Consider the following 18,271-nt stretch of genomic DNA (forward strand, 5'->3'; position numbering starts at 1 on the left):
TACAATTGTTAAACAATAAATAACATTTGTAAAACTACTATGAAAGCTAAACAGCATCTGAAGTCCCGTGTGCGGCCGCTGAACTGCGCATCTCTCGTCTCAAGGTCCGACTCTCTAAAGTTATCCAGCCAATGACATTACAGAGCAAACTTGCATATCAACTGTCGCAGTTTCTTCTCGTCCGATTGCAAGTATGCATGTGGCAAAGTAGAAATGCGCTCGAGGCAAATGTGTGGTTTGTGAGGGGAGAGCGTCGGGGAGGAAAGGGTCAAATGTAAGCCCAGGATTTGGGAAGGAATGTGGAGGGAAGAAATAATTAGTTTATTAGGTTATACAGTAATCTTGTTTTTCATTTTCACAGCTGACGTAGGAGAGCTTCAGTCATTTACTGTCATTGCATCACAGAATAAAGGAGTTTGAGCGGACGCTCTTTATGAATGAGCTTCAGTTACCAGCGTCTCTCTGAAGACGCTAATAATTCCCCTGCGTGAGGCTATTAGCGCTGATCTTTGTGACTGAGCTGGCTTTTACAAAGAGGCTCATTTGCATAGAAATGGGCCAATTTGCACCGAATATATCCATATTATCTCATTCAAATACGTGTAATGAATGCATTTCTCTTATTTGCGCAGGTTCGGCGGCCACAAAAGCAGCGCAATCCCTAAGGGCATCGAGAGAGAAATAATCAGTGTGCTCGTTCATGGCTCTGTTATATAAATATATATCCGTTTCATATTAAATCACATTTATAGGGTGCATTTTTAGAGGACGCAGTTCTTATCCGATGGTCTTCCTGCAAAGAGCTGTCAACAGCAGGCAATACAGCGCAGAGGACTGACCACATGACCATTAGGCCCCTGACAGTCACTCACTGCAGCAAATAAACAGCGTCAATACGGAGGTCATGAGGCTGTGCTGTTACACAAAGCTTAAAAACGTGTTGTCGCTATTAGAACATCTATTTTACGTAAATTTCAGCACTTGCTTTTAGCTTTGAAAGGAGCTTTATAAATACAATGTATTATTATTATTATTATTATTATTATTATTGTTAGTATGAGCGAGCCGTAACGCACGTTGTGATTGGAGGACATGTTGGTGCATCATCACACTTATACCATGTCTGTGAAAAAACACTATTCTATTAACAACCTGTCTAATGTTCTCCAGGGTCGAAGTGATGAAATATGAGTGCAAGAGACTGCACTGAATAGCAATATCATTAATAAATGATATGCTACTGCAAATTATATTCTGAACACACCAGTAGAAACTCTCCACCTGCTATCTGTTCCAGAGCCGCAGTGAGACACTGGTTGTTCTGCAAACAACTGCAAGTGTGTGTCTACGAGACGACTCCACAGGGCACAGGGCGGTCTTCATAGTCACCGCTTCCCTCTGAAAACACAGTGTTCACAAGCCTTTCGTTCCTCATGAAACATTTGCAAAAGCTGTATTTTCTCAGAAGTTTAAAACAACGTTAGTTTCTCAGGGTGTAGATCAGTGGAACAGTGTGGAACGTCGCCCGTGTGGGTGCATGTGCGTCCAGGTGCGAGAGAACAGACAAAACAAGGAATCACTTGTGAAAACATTGCTCCATGGCGCGACATACTCCTTTCTGTACTTGTCACAGTCATGTGAATGTGGTAGTTTAGTCCATACTGGAGTGCTGCAGAGACGGCACAGCTACACGAGTCAGGAAGTGCGTTTTTATGTCATTTTTCAACGCGGTACAAAATGATCTGGAATTGTGATTCTGCAGCACCTCATTAATGATAATGGGTCTCCTCTCCTGGAGCACATCAAAGAACTGGTGGAGCTTTGTTAACGTCACACAATGAACCAACTGCAGTGTCACTACCCCAAATACAAGGCCGAGCACATGACTAGGCTGAGGAGCAGTTTCTAAAAAGGTGGTGACTGCATGAAACTAAACACAGTACAGACATATGAAACAGAAAAGCTTAAAACGACACAAGCATGAAGCTTTTGTAACGCTCGTGCTGGGCACTCAGACATGATAATCTGTGTTCAACACATTACTGAGGGGAAAGACATAGACAATGATCAATAACATACGGACAGTCAGTGATTCATAGACATCGACATTTAGAGTATAGACAAGTTTCTGAGAGATGTGCACGCTCTCGAGATGTACAAAACTGGGTTTGAGTAAATATGATATAAATGTCACGGTCCCATCTGTATCCCTAGTGTTTTCCTGTCCATGTTTTCCCTGTCTCTTTTTGTGTGTGTGTGTGTGTGTGTGTGTGTGTGTGTGTGTGTGTCACGGCCAAAGACTTCAGCAGCTGATCTCATTCAACCCATCAACTCCAATCTGCTCACCTGACTACAATCAACTCATCCCAGCACAGTTTATCTACCCTGGTCTTCCAGCCACTCATCACCAGATTGTTGTTTCTACTACCCCGGATCACTGCATAACTTGTCGCTCAACTCCTGTTTGACCGTCTGTCTACCTGTCTGCCTACCTGCCTACCTACTGTACCATTATTCTCTCACCATCTGCCTACTAGCATCCTCTGGACGTACCCATAACAGAACAATCTGGCCAACATGAACCCAGCAGACACAGACTCGCTCCGTGAGGCTCTCGCTAACCAGGGTGTTCTCGTGGGTCGCCTTGACCAAGCACTTCGTGAGGTAATGAACAATATTCAATCACTATCTACCAAGATGGCACAGCTGGGACATCAGCTGAGCCTGGTTTCTACTCACCTCACGCCTTCTGCTCCGACCAACCCTCTGGAGCCTTTACCCTCTCCAGTCCGGCCTCATCCCCCAGCACGTGAGCCTAACATTCCCACTGCCAATCGCTATTCAGGAGACTTGGGGACATGTAGGTTTTTTTTGTTAGTGTTCGCTAGTCTTTGAGCAGCAGCCCGCTACATATGTTTGTGACAGGGCCAAGATAAATTACATTATTGGGCTACTCACCGATAGCGCTCTAGCCTGGGGTTCAGCTATATGGGAGGGTCAGGGTCCTCTTTGTTTTTCACTCCCAGAGTTTTTATTGGTCAGCGGTAGGGAGGCGTCACAACGTCTTCTTGCCTTACGACAAGGGTCCCATAGTTGAGTTGAGTTTTGTACACTAGCAGCTGAGGCCGGTTGGAACTCCTCTCCAGGGAGTTTTTCGTACAGGGTTAGAGGATGCTGTTAAGGATGCGTTAGCGATGAGGGACGACTCTGCCAACTTTGTGTCTTTAGCCATAAGATTGGACAACCGTCTTAGGGAACGACGCAGGGAAAGGGCTAGTCTGTCCTCAGGGTTGTCTTCTTCTCAGGTAGTTCCTCCTTCTCCAGCTAGACTCGGTGCAGATCTTATTGTTTACCCTAATACCAACCAGGTAGCCTCCTCTTCCCACCTACCTTCTGTGGAGCCAATGCAACTAGGCAGAGCCTGAATCACTCCAGAGGAACTTCTCAGGAGACTCAAGGAGAGACTCTGTATGTAATGCACTCACTCCGGCCATTTCCTGGCCTCCTGTCCCCAGCGACTAAAAGAGGGAGCTCGTCAGTAACGATGGGGATTCTGGCGAGCAAGACCACTTCTTCTGCCCCACAAGACCGAAGACCCCTGCAGGCCATATTGTTGGTGAACCAACAAGCTCTCTCCCTGCCAGCCCTGGTTGATTCTGGAGCACATGAGAGTTTCCTGGACGCCCAAGTAGTGGTCTCGGCCGGTATCACTACTCAACCTCTGTCAACGCCCCTATCTGCTAGAGGGTTGAATGGAAGGTTCCTGGCCCAGGTCACTCAGATCACTAAACCACTTCATCTCATCCTGTCAGGCAACCACCATGAAGAGATAAGGTTTCATGTTATGCCTTCTCCCCACACACCCCTAGTACTAGGCCAGCCCTGGTTGAAATTGCACAACCTCCACATAGACTGGTTAACTGGTCAAGAGCTGGAGCTCTTTTTGTCACTCCTCCTGCCTGCAGTCTGCACTTTCCCCAGCGGGTTGCACCAGACCCACATCCAAACCCGAGTCAGTTGACTTGTCTGCAGTTCCTGCTGTTTATCATAACCTGGGAGAGGTCTTTAGTAAACAGCGGGCCCTGTTTCTGCCTCCTCATCGACCTTACGACTGTGCCATTGACACTCTTTCCGGCACTCCTCTACCTTCAAGCCGCCTATCCAACCTGTCCCGACCTGAGTGAGAGGCCATGGAGGTCTACATCCGGGACTCTCTCGCGGCTGGTCTCATAAGATCATCTTCATCCCCTGTGGGAGCGGGCTTCTTTTTTTGTGGCTAAGAAGGACAAATCGCTTCGGCCATGTATTGATTATCGGGGTCTGAACGACATTACAATTAAGAACAAGTATCCCCTGCCCCTCATCAATTCAGCCTTGGAGCCATTACATGGAGCTACCATCTTCTCCAAGCTCGACCTCAGGAACTCTTACCATTTGGTCGGCATACGGCAGGGGGATGAGTGGAAGACGGCATTCAACACCCCCCTTGGTCATTTTGAATACCTGGTGATGCCATTTGGACTCACCAATGCACCCGCCGTTTTCCAGGCTCTAGTGAACGATGTCCTCCGAGACCTGCTGAATCGTTCTGCATTTGTTTATCTGGACGACATCCTGATTTTTTTTTTCGCACTTTGGAGGAATATGTACAACACGTGCAACAAGTTCTTCAAAGTATGCCCACAATTCGCTCTCCTACACCGCCACGGGTATGTCTCCATTTGAGTGTTCTTTGGGATATCAACCACCTTTGTTTCCAGTCCAGGAGGTCGAGATTGCGGTGCCCTCAGTCCAAGCTCATCTGCAGGAAGATTTGGAAGGGTGCTCGCTCAGCTCTGCTGAGGACCACTGAGCGTAACCAACACATCGCCAACAGTCACCGGACCCCCGCACCAGAATGGCAAATAGGTCAGAGAGTTTGGCTAACTTCTAAAGACATTCCTTTACAAGCGGAATCCAAGAAGTTAAAGATTTGTTTCATTGATCCATTTAAGGTGGAGAGGGTAATTAACCCATCCGTGGTCAGACTGAAATTACCATCATCCCTGAAGATTCATCCCACCTTTCATGTATCTCAGTTGAAACCAGCTTCCTCTAGTCCTTTGTGCCCTCCTACCGTCGCCCCTCCACCTACCCGAAGCATCGACAAACCACCCGGCCTACACGGTCCGACGACTGTTGGACATCCGCCGACGGGGCCATGGGTACCAGTACCTGGTGGATTGGGTGGGATACGGTCCAGAGGAGAGAATGTGGTTGTCCCGCAGGCTCATACTGGACCACTCTCTCATTCGTGTGTGTGTGTGTGTGTGTGTGTGTGTGTGTGTGTGTCATGGGCGCGGCCAAAGACTTCAGCAGCTGATCTCATTCAGCCCATCAACTCCAATCTGCTCACCTGTCTACAATCAACTCATCCCAGCACAGTTTATCTACCCCGGTCTTCCAGCCACTCATCGCCAGATTGTTGTTTCTACTACCCCGGATCACTGCATAACTTGTCGCTCAACTCCTGCCTGCCTGTTTGCCTGCCTGCCTGCCTGCTGTACCATCATTCTCTCACCATCTGCCTACTAGCGAGTATTGCTTTAATAAACTAATAAACTTACTCCGTTTCCAGAGTGTAGTGTTCTGCGCCTGGGTCTCCTCTGGACGTACCCATAACAATAAACTGCATGAGTCGCAAAAGTAATGTGTGGAAAATGTAAATATCCCACGAAGAAGACTTCCCTTTCAGCTCAGAGGTTCAGAGTCTTGGATTTTTATAAGGTGATGGATAGTTTTGCACAGAATTTGACGAGGAAGTGAAGCTCGTTTAAAAAGGGAAAACCGGTCACAATGTTCCTCCGTCCGTCTGAAGGTGACATTCTTTCAGAGGATGCCGTGTTTCACAGTTCCACTCAAAGCGGCATGCTCTGTCGCCAGACTGATCCGTGTGAAGAGAGAACCTAAGTGTTCAAGTCTTCTTGTGTGCTAACTTTCAACACTGAAAACTATGCATTACATTTAAATGCATTTATTTTTCCAACTTCTTGACTTGTTTGTTTACACAAATGTGATGCAAGTCTTCTTTGAATGCTTTGTTTTTGTGAACGTGCTCCAAAAATAAAGTGAATTAATAGTAAAAGAATGTGTGTGTGTGGGCGAGAACGGTTTACTTCCTGGGTAAATTATTTACAGCCTCATCTTGCATCTCAGTGGTTTAGTCAGTTCTCAGATGCAGTATTAAGAAAAGGACAATGTTTTTCTCTGAGGGTTACATCATAACTTTAAGCATCATCAGTAACGTTAACACCGCAGAGTACGAGGCATGAAATAACACTCCCATCGCCGACGGTGATTCAATACGCAGGATTCAAATGCAACATGAAATGGGTCAGATCTTGATACCATCTGAATCCCATTGTGATCCTCAAAATCCATTAAAAAAAAACTGCTCATGGCAGACGTGTGCCTTCAGAAAAGTGATGGGGAGCGTGGTCACAATCTGAACGATCACTTCAAATCATAGCGTCGCAGCTGGAGAGATTCAAGGTCAAACGCACAACAACAATCATCCAACATACGGGTAACAGGTGCAGAATTGTTGGTACCTGCAAATGCAATATTTTAATTTATTCAGCCTCTCATCTCTTTTTACCTACATGCTCCCCCAAACCTCACATCCCTACAGAAAAATAAATACATTTAAAAAAAGGAGGGTATGACGTCTAAAAGCAAAAGTGTTCCAACCACACTTGGAGGTGTGTCATTATCCCCTCCTCCTGGCTGCATCACACTCAACCCAATGATTTGTGCACGTGGGTACAACAACTCACACCTAAAGTCTCTCCTGAAAGGCATTAACAGATCTGCACGAGGTTGTACAAGCAAACCGTGGCAGAACTCGTTGTGTGACTATCACTGCAGTTATTTAAATGTGTCATCACGAGATTGTGACGCAGACGGGCAGCTCTCACATTACAAAGTCATCTACCGGGAATGTGTGCCTCTGTGCACGTTTTGGTCAATAAAGCGATCGTGCAGCAAAAGTACTAACCCTGCATGTTTCAATCACTGTGTACTTAACTTTTTCTTTTCAATAAAGGCTTTAAAATGGGGATTTACAGTCGGGTTTAGCATGAGGATAAAAGGGAAACTCACCTTAGAATAAATGTAATCTTACTACTAAAATAAAAAGTAATGTCAGGGGGACATAAATTCAAGAACTCTGAGCCCAGTTGCAAATCGGGAATACATTTACCCCAGTGAGCCGGTGCATTAAAACAGCGGTGAGTAAGGCCGAGTGCCAGAATGTTCTTTAAAACACTCCATTTTTTGTTGTAAACTCATCAAAATTGGTTCATCACTAACTGCACACTGTTGACAAACCTCCAAATATTCAGCACGGCCCTGAACATGCAGACACACGCCATTAAAAGGACGGTATCATCATCATAATCATCATAGTCACTCGACCCCCTGCCTCCTGGAGAATAACCCGCAGCCAAGATCTACTTTACCTCCTGCATTCAGGTCAGGATGTCATCCTAAGTGCTGGAGGGTCTCTCTCACACACACACACACACACACACACACGCACACACAGTAAAGACCTGAGAAGTTCCCAGTATGAATCTCCGATACCAAATAGAAAACAACCACCAGGAAGCCATCGTCAGACTGAATAATGAAGTGGTAACAAGATGGCAGTTCAGTGTGGATATCAGTCTGGAGACTTTGCTTTTGCTCATGAAGATTAATAGCATTATTTACCAACATAAAACCATAGCAAGCAATAACAATAACCATCACATGTGCTGGTCAGCAAGAAGCACGTTATTACAACACAAGCTCTCACATGAATTACCTCGCTGGACTAATAACTCCATATTAGAGATGTGCAGCATAATTATTTATAATTCCCCCGCAAATAATAGCACCATGAGTCTGAATTCCTACATAGCAAACAAACTAATTAAAGTTAATGAATGTCAGATGAGCAGAATGAAGCAACGAAGCCCAACAGCCAAGTGTTGCTCAGCTCACCACAGTGGAGACACAGCAAAGTGGAAACTGTTCATCAGTTTTCAATTTCACTGTCAATTTGATGGTAATTACAGCAACATGCAGACATCACAGAAGAGACGTATTGTCTTTATTACGCATGCAAAACATTGTTTGACTGAAAGATCTGCACTCCACATCCACTTTTCCAAAGCTTTCAACCACATTTCCCAGCCGTTCACCGGAGAGTCTGCTCAGTAACAAGAAGCGTGTTAACGCTGAGGTGTGCAACTCTGCAGCGCAGAATAAACTAACTCGATAGCCGTCTTCGAGCAGCTCCTATACTTCATTTATTTTCCTCTACTGGCACAAAGTAACATGGGATCAGTGAGGTTATTCTTGATGCTAAGGCCCTTAACTTCCCAGTGCAAATGTTTAAATGATCAGGTCCTAAAAGTTGCAAATGGCCAAATCTACCTTCTGCGAGCGGCTCGGAGGCGTGGTTAAAGGAAACGCTAGTGCGCATGCTTTAGGGAAATGTTATTTTGTTGTTTTTTGGTTTCATGCGCCACCGAACCACTTTCATAGGAATGAACGGGAGCCGGCCTCCAACGCTGTATCCAGTTCTCTTCATACATCCATGCTTGATGCACGCTACTACTTGACACAATGATTGAAAGAAATAAGCAGCTTATACCCGCAGCCTAATGAAGAAGCAGTAAAACCTCTTGTGTTGCGACTTTCATTGTGGTCTCAGATTGAATTCATCCATACAAATGCAATATCAAGGATTTGACCATTTTTGACTTTATAAAAAGGCTTCGAAACCTTTTTCTTCAGATTGGTTCAATGCTCTCTTTTCGTCACAACGGTGCAGTAAAGCGACTGTTCCCTCGCTCCATTGTCTCCTCGCTCGCGACCCGACCCCCAGATAAGTGTTAGACGATGGATGCTTCAGAAAGCTTCATCTCCCTCATCACAACATGGGATATGAGGGGAGTGGGAGTGTCCATTAATAAGGTTGGGTAACACTTTCCATGACGCTCATGTCAATAACGCATTATAAAACATACTTATAATGCGTTATGATCTGCTTGTAGCACTGTATATAATATTCATAATGCTTTATAATCAATACTCATCACACATTATAAAGCATTGCATAATGATTTTAAAAAGGTCAACACTTCATAAATGCTGGTCACTGTGAAATGGTTTGCAAGCATGATGTAATTTAACATGGTGCTTGTTTGGAAGAGTGAAGGTTGCATCACTACTGCGTTATTTTTATCATAAACACTGACAAAAGAGGAGAAACAGTTCCATCTATTTATATCTAAATGATCAGAGCAGCTGCTTCCAGATGGACTCCTGTATGTTTCAAGTATCTGTGGCCATAAATACATCTCTGCTTTTATAAAAAGCACACAGATCCTGTACACGGAACATAAAAACAAGGATTCTACAGAGGTCCACACACACACACACACACACACACACACACACACACAAAAATTGTGTGTGTGTAATAGAATCTGTTGCTAAGTTACAGGAGTACTGAGCACAGTTCTTCTGGACTCACAGGGGACTGTTGTCAGCTGTGGTTTCTGAAAAGGACTCTGGTTTGCCCTGCATCCATGTTTGGTTCAAATATGATCTGCAAAACAGCAACGTCCTCTGTCCCTCTCCTCTACTACTGGATGTGTTTCCACTCGGCCTTGGGGACAGGGAGGAAACGATGAACACAGCGATGGGAAATCCGCCGTTTAGATTCTGATTGGACAGTTTTTTTTCCAGAGGGGCATCACTCTGTTTGTCCTGCAGGGGAGGACCGTGGGTAACAGTCCGTCCACAGGGGAATTAAAAGCGTATCTTGAAGCAGCACCAGTAAGAAAGATGATGTGGACATCTGTTTTGAATTTACACACATTACGAGCAAATGGGCAATTCAATTAGACGGGCAGAAAACCCCATTACCACTGGAATCCTGCCAACGGCCACCGGTCTGCACACAAACAGGAGAAAGCCCCTCTTCCATTCTTCTCTGCCCTCTCTACGTTCACTGAAGAGGGCAGAGAAGAGCGGAAGCAGCGCTTTCTCCTGTTTCCAGATGTCGACAATTGATACGATTAGGCAAGTTAACCAGCAACCGATCAAATTGGAAATCATTTTCTGTAAGTAATTGTGTTATTCCTCCTACATTTCTGCTGTAATGGATGTTGGGAAGCATTTCCTCGCATGGCTGCCATTTGTATTGCTCTTGATCTTTTTATCCTGATTGTGAGTCCGTTACATAACTTTCATTTAGACGGGTAACTCCACTGATTCTGCAGATCTAAGTCTGTCGGCGATCAAGTTTCATTGTGGGTAATGCAAGCAGCAGGTTTTCACAAGGAAGAAGAATGCGTGGAATATAAAAGACGACATTTTTGTTGTTCTGCCATCGTGAGTCTTCTGGGAGTGCAATGCTTAAACGTTTGAATAATCTTTTAAATGTCAACATTATAAAGTTCCCCTACCGATTCCTAACACTGAGCACTGTGCAAACTCCAACTTGATAGTTCCTAGACTGTCCTATCAAATGTTTTTAGGAGGCAGGAACCAAATCTGGAAGTAGAAACTCGCAGGTCGAGGCCAAAGAAGTTGCTTTTAAATGTTTGAACATGTTTAATTACCATTTTTACATAATATCAATTCAAAAAGGCAGTCCTACACAACCTGGAATTTTAGTTTTAGCCTTAGCTTGTGTGAACTTTGACTTTTGTGAAAAGGCTTCCTGGGTTCCTGTAAAAGTTCCTACGGTCAAACTAAGCCACAGGAGCACAAGAGTTCTGTCCTGCATCATCCGTCTCCCTCTGCTCATAAAACAACGCTGCCAAGGTTCCTCAGACTTCAGGAACCACAGCCAAGTGAGTTTGAATAGCATTGACTGACCAAACAAACAAACCACACCACACTAATCTTTGTGTGAACACGCCCTCAAATTAAATCTTTACTTCATATCACCTGTTTAAGAGACCATGACTCTACAGTGTATTGTGGACATTGTCATCACTGGGATTTGAGTAAAGATGAGGATCCTACAGCTGGAAGTCTCCTCCCTCAAAGGCCTCCAACATGAAATGCAATATGAAGTGTTGCCAATCACACGACTACTAATGGTGACAGGAAATGCTTCGGGGCCACAAAAAGAAAGAAGTGGCGATGAACAGATTTAAAACTTCAAATGTACTGCAAACTTCTACTAGTTTAAACTATTGGAGAGTTCTCCCTGTGACCGCTCAGCGTTGCAGCACAACACCTGTATGGAAGTTGAAAGTGAAATCCTAGTTCTGCACGCTGGTGATTTCCGGTACAACTCCTCAGGCTAAAAACGAACGAAGGATCACAAGGTTCACTGCCTTTCCAAAGACCCTGGGGCGGAAACTCAGCATGTTCCTGGGAGCACACGTGTAAGATATCTCGGGATCTCACATAAACAGCAGCGGTCTAACGGAGCTCCTATATAAACACGGGAGAACAGATCTGCTAAAAAACAACAGCATGGCGAGGAAAGAACAACAAATACAGCAGCTCGTTCCCACACATCAAATGACAATGAGGCTTTCGCAGAAAATACAAATAGATGCAGTCACATGCCCTTCACACAGGAAGACTAAACTATCCGCCCGTTGGTTCTTCTACGACCAAACTATATAATCCAAGAAGGATGCAAATTGCACATTGATGCAAAGTAGTCGTGCAACTTAATGTTCTCCTTCCACAGCTGGATACACGACTGATGGCCCGGATACAGTGAGGGACGTTTGTTTCTCTGGAGCACACAGCTCATGTACGAGCCCCTTTAAGACTTGAACAGTGAAGTTCAGGAAGGACTTTAGAAGCAAAAGACATTAACGTCGCGTGAATGTCTCCATATTCATTCTGTCGTCTTTATACTCGAGAACCACGCTAGAGAAAATGTTTACGACCAGCACACACACACACACACACACACACACACACACACACACACACACACACACACACACACACACACACACACACACACAAAGTGTACCTTTAAATAATGGTGGAAAATTCAAATGGGTAAGCACCTTTATTACACACAAAGTCCAGCAGCCCTGGAGAAATGTTTTGAAAGTAATATTGAGGTTGTAAAAAGTAGCACCAGAGGCATTTGGAGTTAATGAGGAACATGTAGGTTCAGCAGCACGTTAACACAGAATCCCCTGAAACCATCGACTGGAAGCTTATTACAAGCTCAGATGAAGTCAATGAAGTCAGTGCTTCCAAAGCTAAAACTAAAAACACACAATGCCTCCTTAAAACAACCTAAAGTTCAGCCATTGTGCCTTTACTTCACAATAAAATAATCACTCGTATATACGAGTCAGGTCGATGGTTGGAAACGTGCTTTAAGGCCAACATTAAGGAGGTTGAGAGAGGGACGTATATCCCAGATGTCCGATCCTCTGCGTTCTGATGTGCTCTCTTCTGTGGACGAGTCTGGAACAGGGAATACTATAATACACAAACACAATCCATCCCTACAGGAAACCAATGTGCAACAATTACTAGTCACCCTTAATGAACGGGGAGCGGACATGTGTGGCTTCACTGAACCACACGTGTCGTGATGCGTTCTGACACACACTCGGACCGTGTGCAGAAAGAAATGTAATGTGATGGATTGAATATACGAGATAAAACATTGTGACAATACATTTCTTTCTAACTTGCAATATACAAAAGCCTCTAAAAGTTCCAACATAAGACAGTCAACCGCCTGTAATCACTTTTTATTCTGATCATGAGTCTAATATGTCAAAGGGACACAGCAGAGGATAACCCGACTGTAGTTTGTGTAGATGCACTCGTGTACTCAAATCTATATTTGTCTGCAAGCCTGAGGAGCAACAAGCCAGCTGACAATGTGTCAGTGGCAACCAGCAGCTTTATATCCCATAGTAAAGTCTTTGTCTACCAATCACTAGCACTATGTCAATTAAGTTATTTCATGTTTGTTGAAGAGTCTGCATGAAAAACAGTCACTTATTAGGTTGTTTTTGTGCTTTCTTTGGTGCCTGATTGTCTCTTTTTCTAAACCTTTACTGGAGGAGTCGTTGAGAACAGCTGGGCTCTGACCAGCATTAATTCCTGCACTAATATCCTTCAAATGCTGCTCCGCTCTGCACAGTTAACCCTCTCTGATCGGCCAAAGTGCACCTCTGGTGGGCCTGAACGCACAAAGCTAGAGTTTCATTCAAGTACATGTCTGCAAAGTCATCATCTGTCACCACAGGAGGTGTCCCGGCTGTCATCCAGTCTTTGGCACAATGAAAGTATTGCAATATTTATACATTTACAGTATTACAAACCGTCTGTGGAGACATTCCCGGGAAAGAAATGCTGTACTGTACAAAAATAGAACTATGTAAATCTGAAAACTTGAAGCTTGTGCATCAACAAGACTCCAGAAGTCTAAGCACAATTCTATTGTGACTGAAATCTTAAGGATCGCCACTTTAAAGAAAGGCCTCAGTGGGGTTCAAATAATCTAGGTCAAGGCCACAATTGAAAGCATAAATGTTTCTACTAGTCTTGAATGGCCGCACTCCAAACAAGTGGCAAAAAGCTTCCCTCCCAGCCTCCCAGAACTCTTTTGTGCATCTTTGTAGTTTGGACATGATGAACTGTAGACGTGCAGACAGTCTCTCCTCGAGAGCATGCGTTGCTTTGCACTTGTACAACAGAAAAATACATGAGGTGGTGGTGATCCTTTTTTACTCCTAAAGAGTCTGTGCCTGCCACTGCTGTAAAGATACTTTATTTGTTCAGGCTCTTTATTAACATACTAGTTGTCACAGCTGCTATTTGGCAGATAGAGCCAGTCAGAAGCAGGAGGCTGTGCGTTGTTTGCACACGCGCAGTGCAGTATATTGTGCAGATCAATATAAAACTTTAAATGCACTTTACATACCTGTCTCCAGAGAAAGCTGTCCATGCCGTTTAACATCCAAGAAACAGCCACGTGGATTGCAGAAAGAATAACTCCAGTGATGACTGCGGCGCGCATCCTGACGGGCAGCAGAGTGTAGATGACATGGGTGAAGAACACGGTCCACCAGATCCCCTCTGAGGCACTTCTGGGCTGCACGAGCAGCACTCCGATCACCTGGATCACCATCACCAGCAGGATGACCACATAGCACACGATCCACATATGGTCCTGGTGAAACGCGTTCCTGTTGCACACCACCATAAGAACTAGTGTTAGTAAGATGGCCACGGAAAACACCACCACGTAAGTTACGTTGGGCTTCTCTGGCCCCCCGGAGCAGTGGAAGCCCAGCATGACCGTAAAGACCAGCACCAGCACTGCCATCAGCATAGTCAAACTGCTCTGGTTGAGACGGAAGAAGTAGCGCTGGTAGAGCCGCTCCAACTTTTCCGACTGGAATTTCTTGGATTTTAAAATGTGCATCACGCCGGTGCAGCACGCCACTACAGAAAAGTTCACTTCGGGCATAACCTCCTCCTCGTCGGTCCTCGGCTTGGCTCTCCGCTCATCCAGACCTAGCTCCACAGACTTGGGTCTCACCTCGCCGTCTGGACGTTTCGGGGACGCACGGTTTTTGTCACGGCTCTCCTCGCCATGGTCCTGCCAAGCCGACCTGGACCTGAAGCTGACCCGGCTGACGGTCGTGGTGGCTCGCCCGGGCTGCCGGTGCTCCAGATCATCCTCTTCCCTCCACCGACTGTTGGTCCGGGTGAGCTTCTTGCGCGGGGATCTGGCTGAGTATGGGCACCCATTGGCCACGGACTCAGACTCTCCCCAAGCTGATCTGTGCTCGGTCCCTCCCCTCAACCCGGGGGCACAGACTCCGGGTGGGCTGACACTGTTAGATCTAGACATAGTGGAGAACAGCAGGCAACGACAGAAATGTGCCTCTACAAATACACACTGAGGGAAACGTTTTGTTTCGCTTAAAAATTACGTCAGGAAACTATTTAGTCCCAAAAGATGAGACGCATTACAAGTCTGTCATAAGTGGAATGTCCCATAGTCACTGCTGAATCAGCCTGGACGCTGGTTTAATCTCAAGCATTCATCTAAAACACATTTCTAAACTAGAGGAGATTATCCAACGCAATAGTGGTGAAAAACTCTGGGAATTAAAAAAAAAACAATTGAACATGCGCAGAAGTCACAGGGGAGCCACGAGAGGAGGGAACGTTGGATCCAGGTGGATTTGGCTCTACATCATTGGGCCCAATTAGCCACCATCCATGGAGAGGTTGCACGGCAGCGCGCGCTGTAGCCTAGATGAAATAAAACCATTGCACAACTCGGATAGTCCCCAGAGATCATAGCGCAACACCATCAATTACTCCGTGAACCCGTTATATCTGCGCACATGTTTCCCGTATCCGTACAAACGCTGTGTGGACAGAAAAGACGGAGATGGAGGCAAATGAAAAGGTGAATCCCATGTTGGCCGCTCTTATTCGGTCCCGTCAAGTCTGGATGCACCTGCACTGACCCAACATTGCAGCATGGACGGCGCTGAGAGCCTCACGTTTGGCCATAAAGCATCATCACGATCCTCGCACACTTGCGCTGATGGCAGCGCAGGAGAAAAGTCAGCCACCCCTCCTCCTCCTCAGGCAGCCACAGAAAACAGCTCCTTGGTCCATTGTGTCGCCTGTGTTACCGCACGGTCAATTTATCGTCAACTCTGCCCCGAATCAATGTCCCAACAGCTGTCCATCACTGCTCAAATCCCCAGAGAGCGACTCCTGATTTGATTTGCAGCCAGTCTCCGCAGCGCACAGCGGATCCGCAGCCGTGCAGCGGCAGCACTTCACAAAGTGTCTACCCGGTGCCAAAGTGTACTCCCGCAGCCTCGGACAATCCGCTCGGTGTGTGTTTGGAGAGTGGCATCATCACACATTTACCGCTGATTGCTGCTTTAATGGACATTCAACCAAGTGTGCTTTCTGCAGTCCGCCTCTCCACCAAGATTCCATTGGGAAAGCTTTATGGTGAGTCACGATTTGACGCACTTTCATTGGACGACAGGCCGGTCAATCAAAATCAAAGAAGCTGTGCGACCCCCGGTCGCTTTCGATGAATGGGCGGGCCTGTTCTCACAGCTGGATGGCCCTGACACACGCACGCATGCACGCACGCACGCACACACACACACACACACACTGGGGGGTTTAATCTCTCAGTGAACCCCACTTCTCCACTGGTTTGGTCAGGACTCCGGGTCTTGTGGTCTCTTTGCACCTTCACCTTTTTGTTTTCCCGTGTTTGTTTATTAACATTTAGTTGTAATCTTAATATGAACATAAAAGTCAGTTGTAGAACATGTTTACATTTGTTCTTGTCACTATCCTGCATGTTTTAATCTTCAAGGGGTGACACTGTGAAGATCAATTCATGTATTCATTCATTTATCAGTTAGAAACGAGAAGCGGTGCATGACTTCTTAAGAGTGAAGGTGTGATGCTTTTATCAGCTTCTTACCAAAGAAAATGAATATTGTTATTGATTTACTGGTTATGGACTGAAGATGTCATCAGATGTTGTGTCCTGGGCGACAGTCGTTTCCATACGTGAAGAGAAGGTTTGTCTCGTTTAACTTCACATTGTGTGTTAATGAATGTAAATTGGAGGCACGTGACGAGAAGCCTCGCATGTTTAATTCCCTTTAGGATTTCATCCAGGGTGAAACTCTGAAGGGAGAGAACAGGAGCAGATATAAATCAGATACAAAGTTATCTTGATTCAACTTGTGCATTTTATTTGCTCTGCTCGTCTTATGACTGCTTGTTTGCTTCTTCTCTTTTACTCTTTGTATTCGATGTCTCTCACACAACTAACGCAAGTTGTTGTTGAATAAGACGAGGAAATAAGAGATCTAACCACATTATACTCACCGAAAAACAGCAGATCTCACCCTCCCAGAAGAGTATTCAGTGTTGGAAAGTAACTGAGTACTAACAAAGTACTTTAGTTGAGTGTGTTGTTTAATCTTAAAGCACACACGTGTTGTGGGTTATTTGTATCAGGGTAAAATGATTATGTTCCTGCTGATTTGAACACGACTGCCATCACACACACACACACACACACACACACACACACTTGCAGATGTTTTGAGTTTCCTGCCGTTGGGACGATAACATTTAAATAATTTCAATAAATTAGAAAAAAAAAAAAAAAGTTAAAGCAGAATGGCATATTTCAGTATATTATAGTATTAAATTATAATTATTGATGCATTCTTGTGTTCATCACTTTAATGTTGCAGCTGGTAAAGGTGGAGCTCATTTGAAGTACTTTATATACTGCTGGGTGGTGTAAACTATACTAATATATTATAACCCATTTGCAAATATAGACTTGATATGGAATATAAATAAATAACTTGTATCTAAAGCTTTGTCGTGCAGTAAAAAGTACAACATTTGTGTACAGTACTCAGTTACATTACAGCTCTGGGAATAAATGAGAGAAGTTTAAATGAAGGCGAGAAATGTCAGAATCGTTGCACCGACGGTGCAACATGAGGAACAGAAGAAACACAAGTTGCAATTCATTGGCCACAGATGTAACCGAGAGACGCACAATACAGTGCTTCATCCACGTCCTTTCATAGCAACTACTACAAGGAGAAGATCTGTCATCTGTAAGAAAGATGTGTGTGCTGACTTCGATGTCCTTGCGTGACTCCACCTGTGGGTGCGAGAGGCGAATCAGACTTCAGAGAATACTGCAGATGAAGAAATCGTCTCCAACAAAGCTGCCATAGTGTCTTCGCCGTAGAATACGAGTTTATTCAAACCTCTGATGAGCTCATGTAGCCATGAAGCTTCTGATGTTTGATTCTCCTGCTGCAACAGAAGACTGTGTGGATGTGGAAGAGTTCAACAAACCTGCAGCGTGTCTACTTAGCTCTACAAGGATCTTACTGGTGGACTCAACAGACTCTGTGGGAGTATCTGAAACCTGTGGTGAAGATACAAGTTCAGAGGATGTAGCGGAAGACAAATAAAAGAAGGAGGAATGCATTATTGCTTTTATATTTTGAAAGAAATATAAATAATATAAAGACTGCTTTAGTGGTAGCTGCAGTAGTCACACACACACACACACACACACACACACACACACACACAATCTTGCCCAAGGACACTTCGACATGCTGACTGCAGGACTGGGGATCGAACCACCAGCCTCCTGAGCCACAGCCGCCCACAATCCTCCCCAAAG

General features: G+C 45.0%; 1 protein-coding gene across 2 annotated transcripts in view; it reads right to left on the reverse strand.

The window, feature by feature from the left end:
- LOC115026737 (adenylate cyclase type 5-like) overlaps positions 1-16,005 on the reverse strand; it is a 34,977-nt gene extending 18,972 nt beyond the window's left edge. Inside the window, exons 1-2 of one of the 2 annotated variants that reach the window (XM_029459682.1) lie at positions 13,967-16,005; positions 12,076-12,492 (exon numbers count right to left, since the gene is read on the reverse strand). In XM_029459682.1, coding sequence (XP_029315542.1) covers positions 12,346-12,492; positions 13,967-14,902 — 1,083 coding nt within the window. In that variant the 5' untranslated portion in view covers positions 14,903-16,005 and the 3' untranslated portion in view covers positions 12,076-12,345. Of the gene's footprint in view, positions 1-12,075; positions 12,493-13,966 lie in introns of those variants that run through there. The other variant, XM_029459681.1, reaches the window with a different exon arrangement.
- Positions 16,006-18,271: the final 2,266 nt, after the last annotated feature.

The sequence above is a fragment of the Cottoperca gobio genome, chromosome 21 (genome assembly GCF_900634415.1).
Source record: "Cottoperca gobio chromosome 21, fCotGob3.1, whole genome shotgun sequence".
In the NCBI taxonomy this organism is placed as follows: domain Eukaryota; kingdom Metazoa; phylum Chordata; class Actinopteri; order Perciformes; family Bovichtidae; genus Cottoperca; species Cottoperca gobio.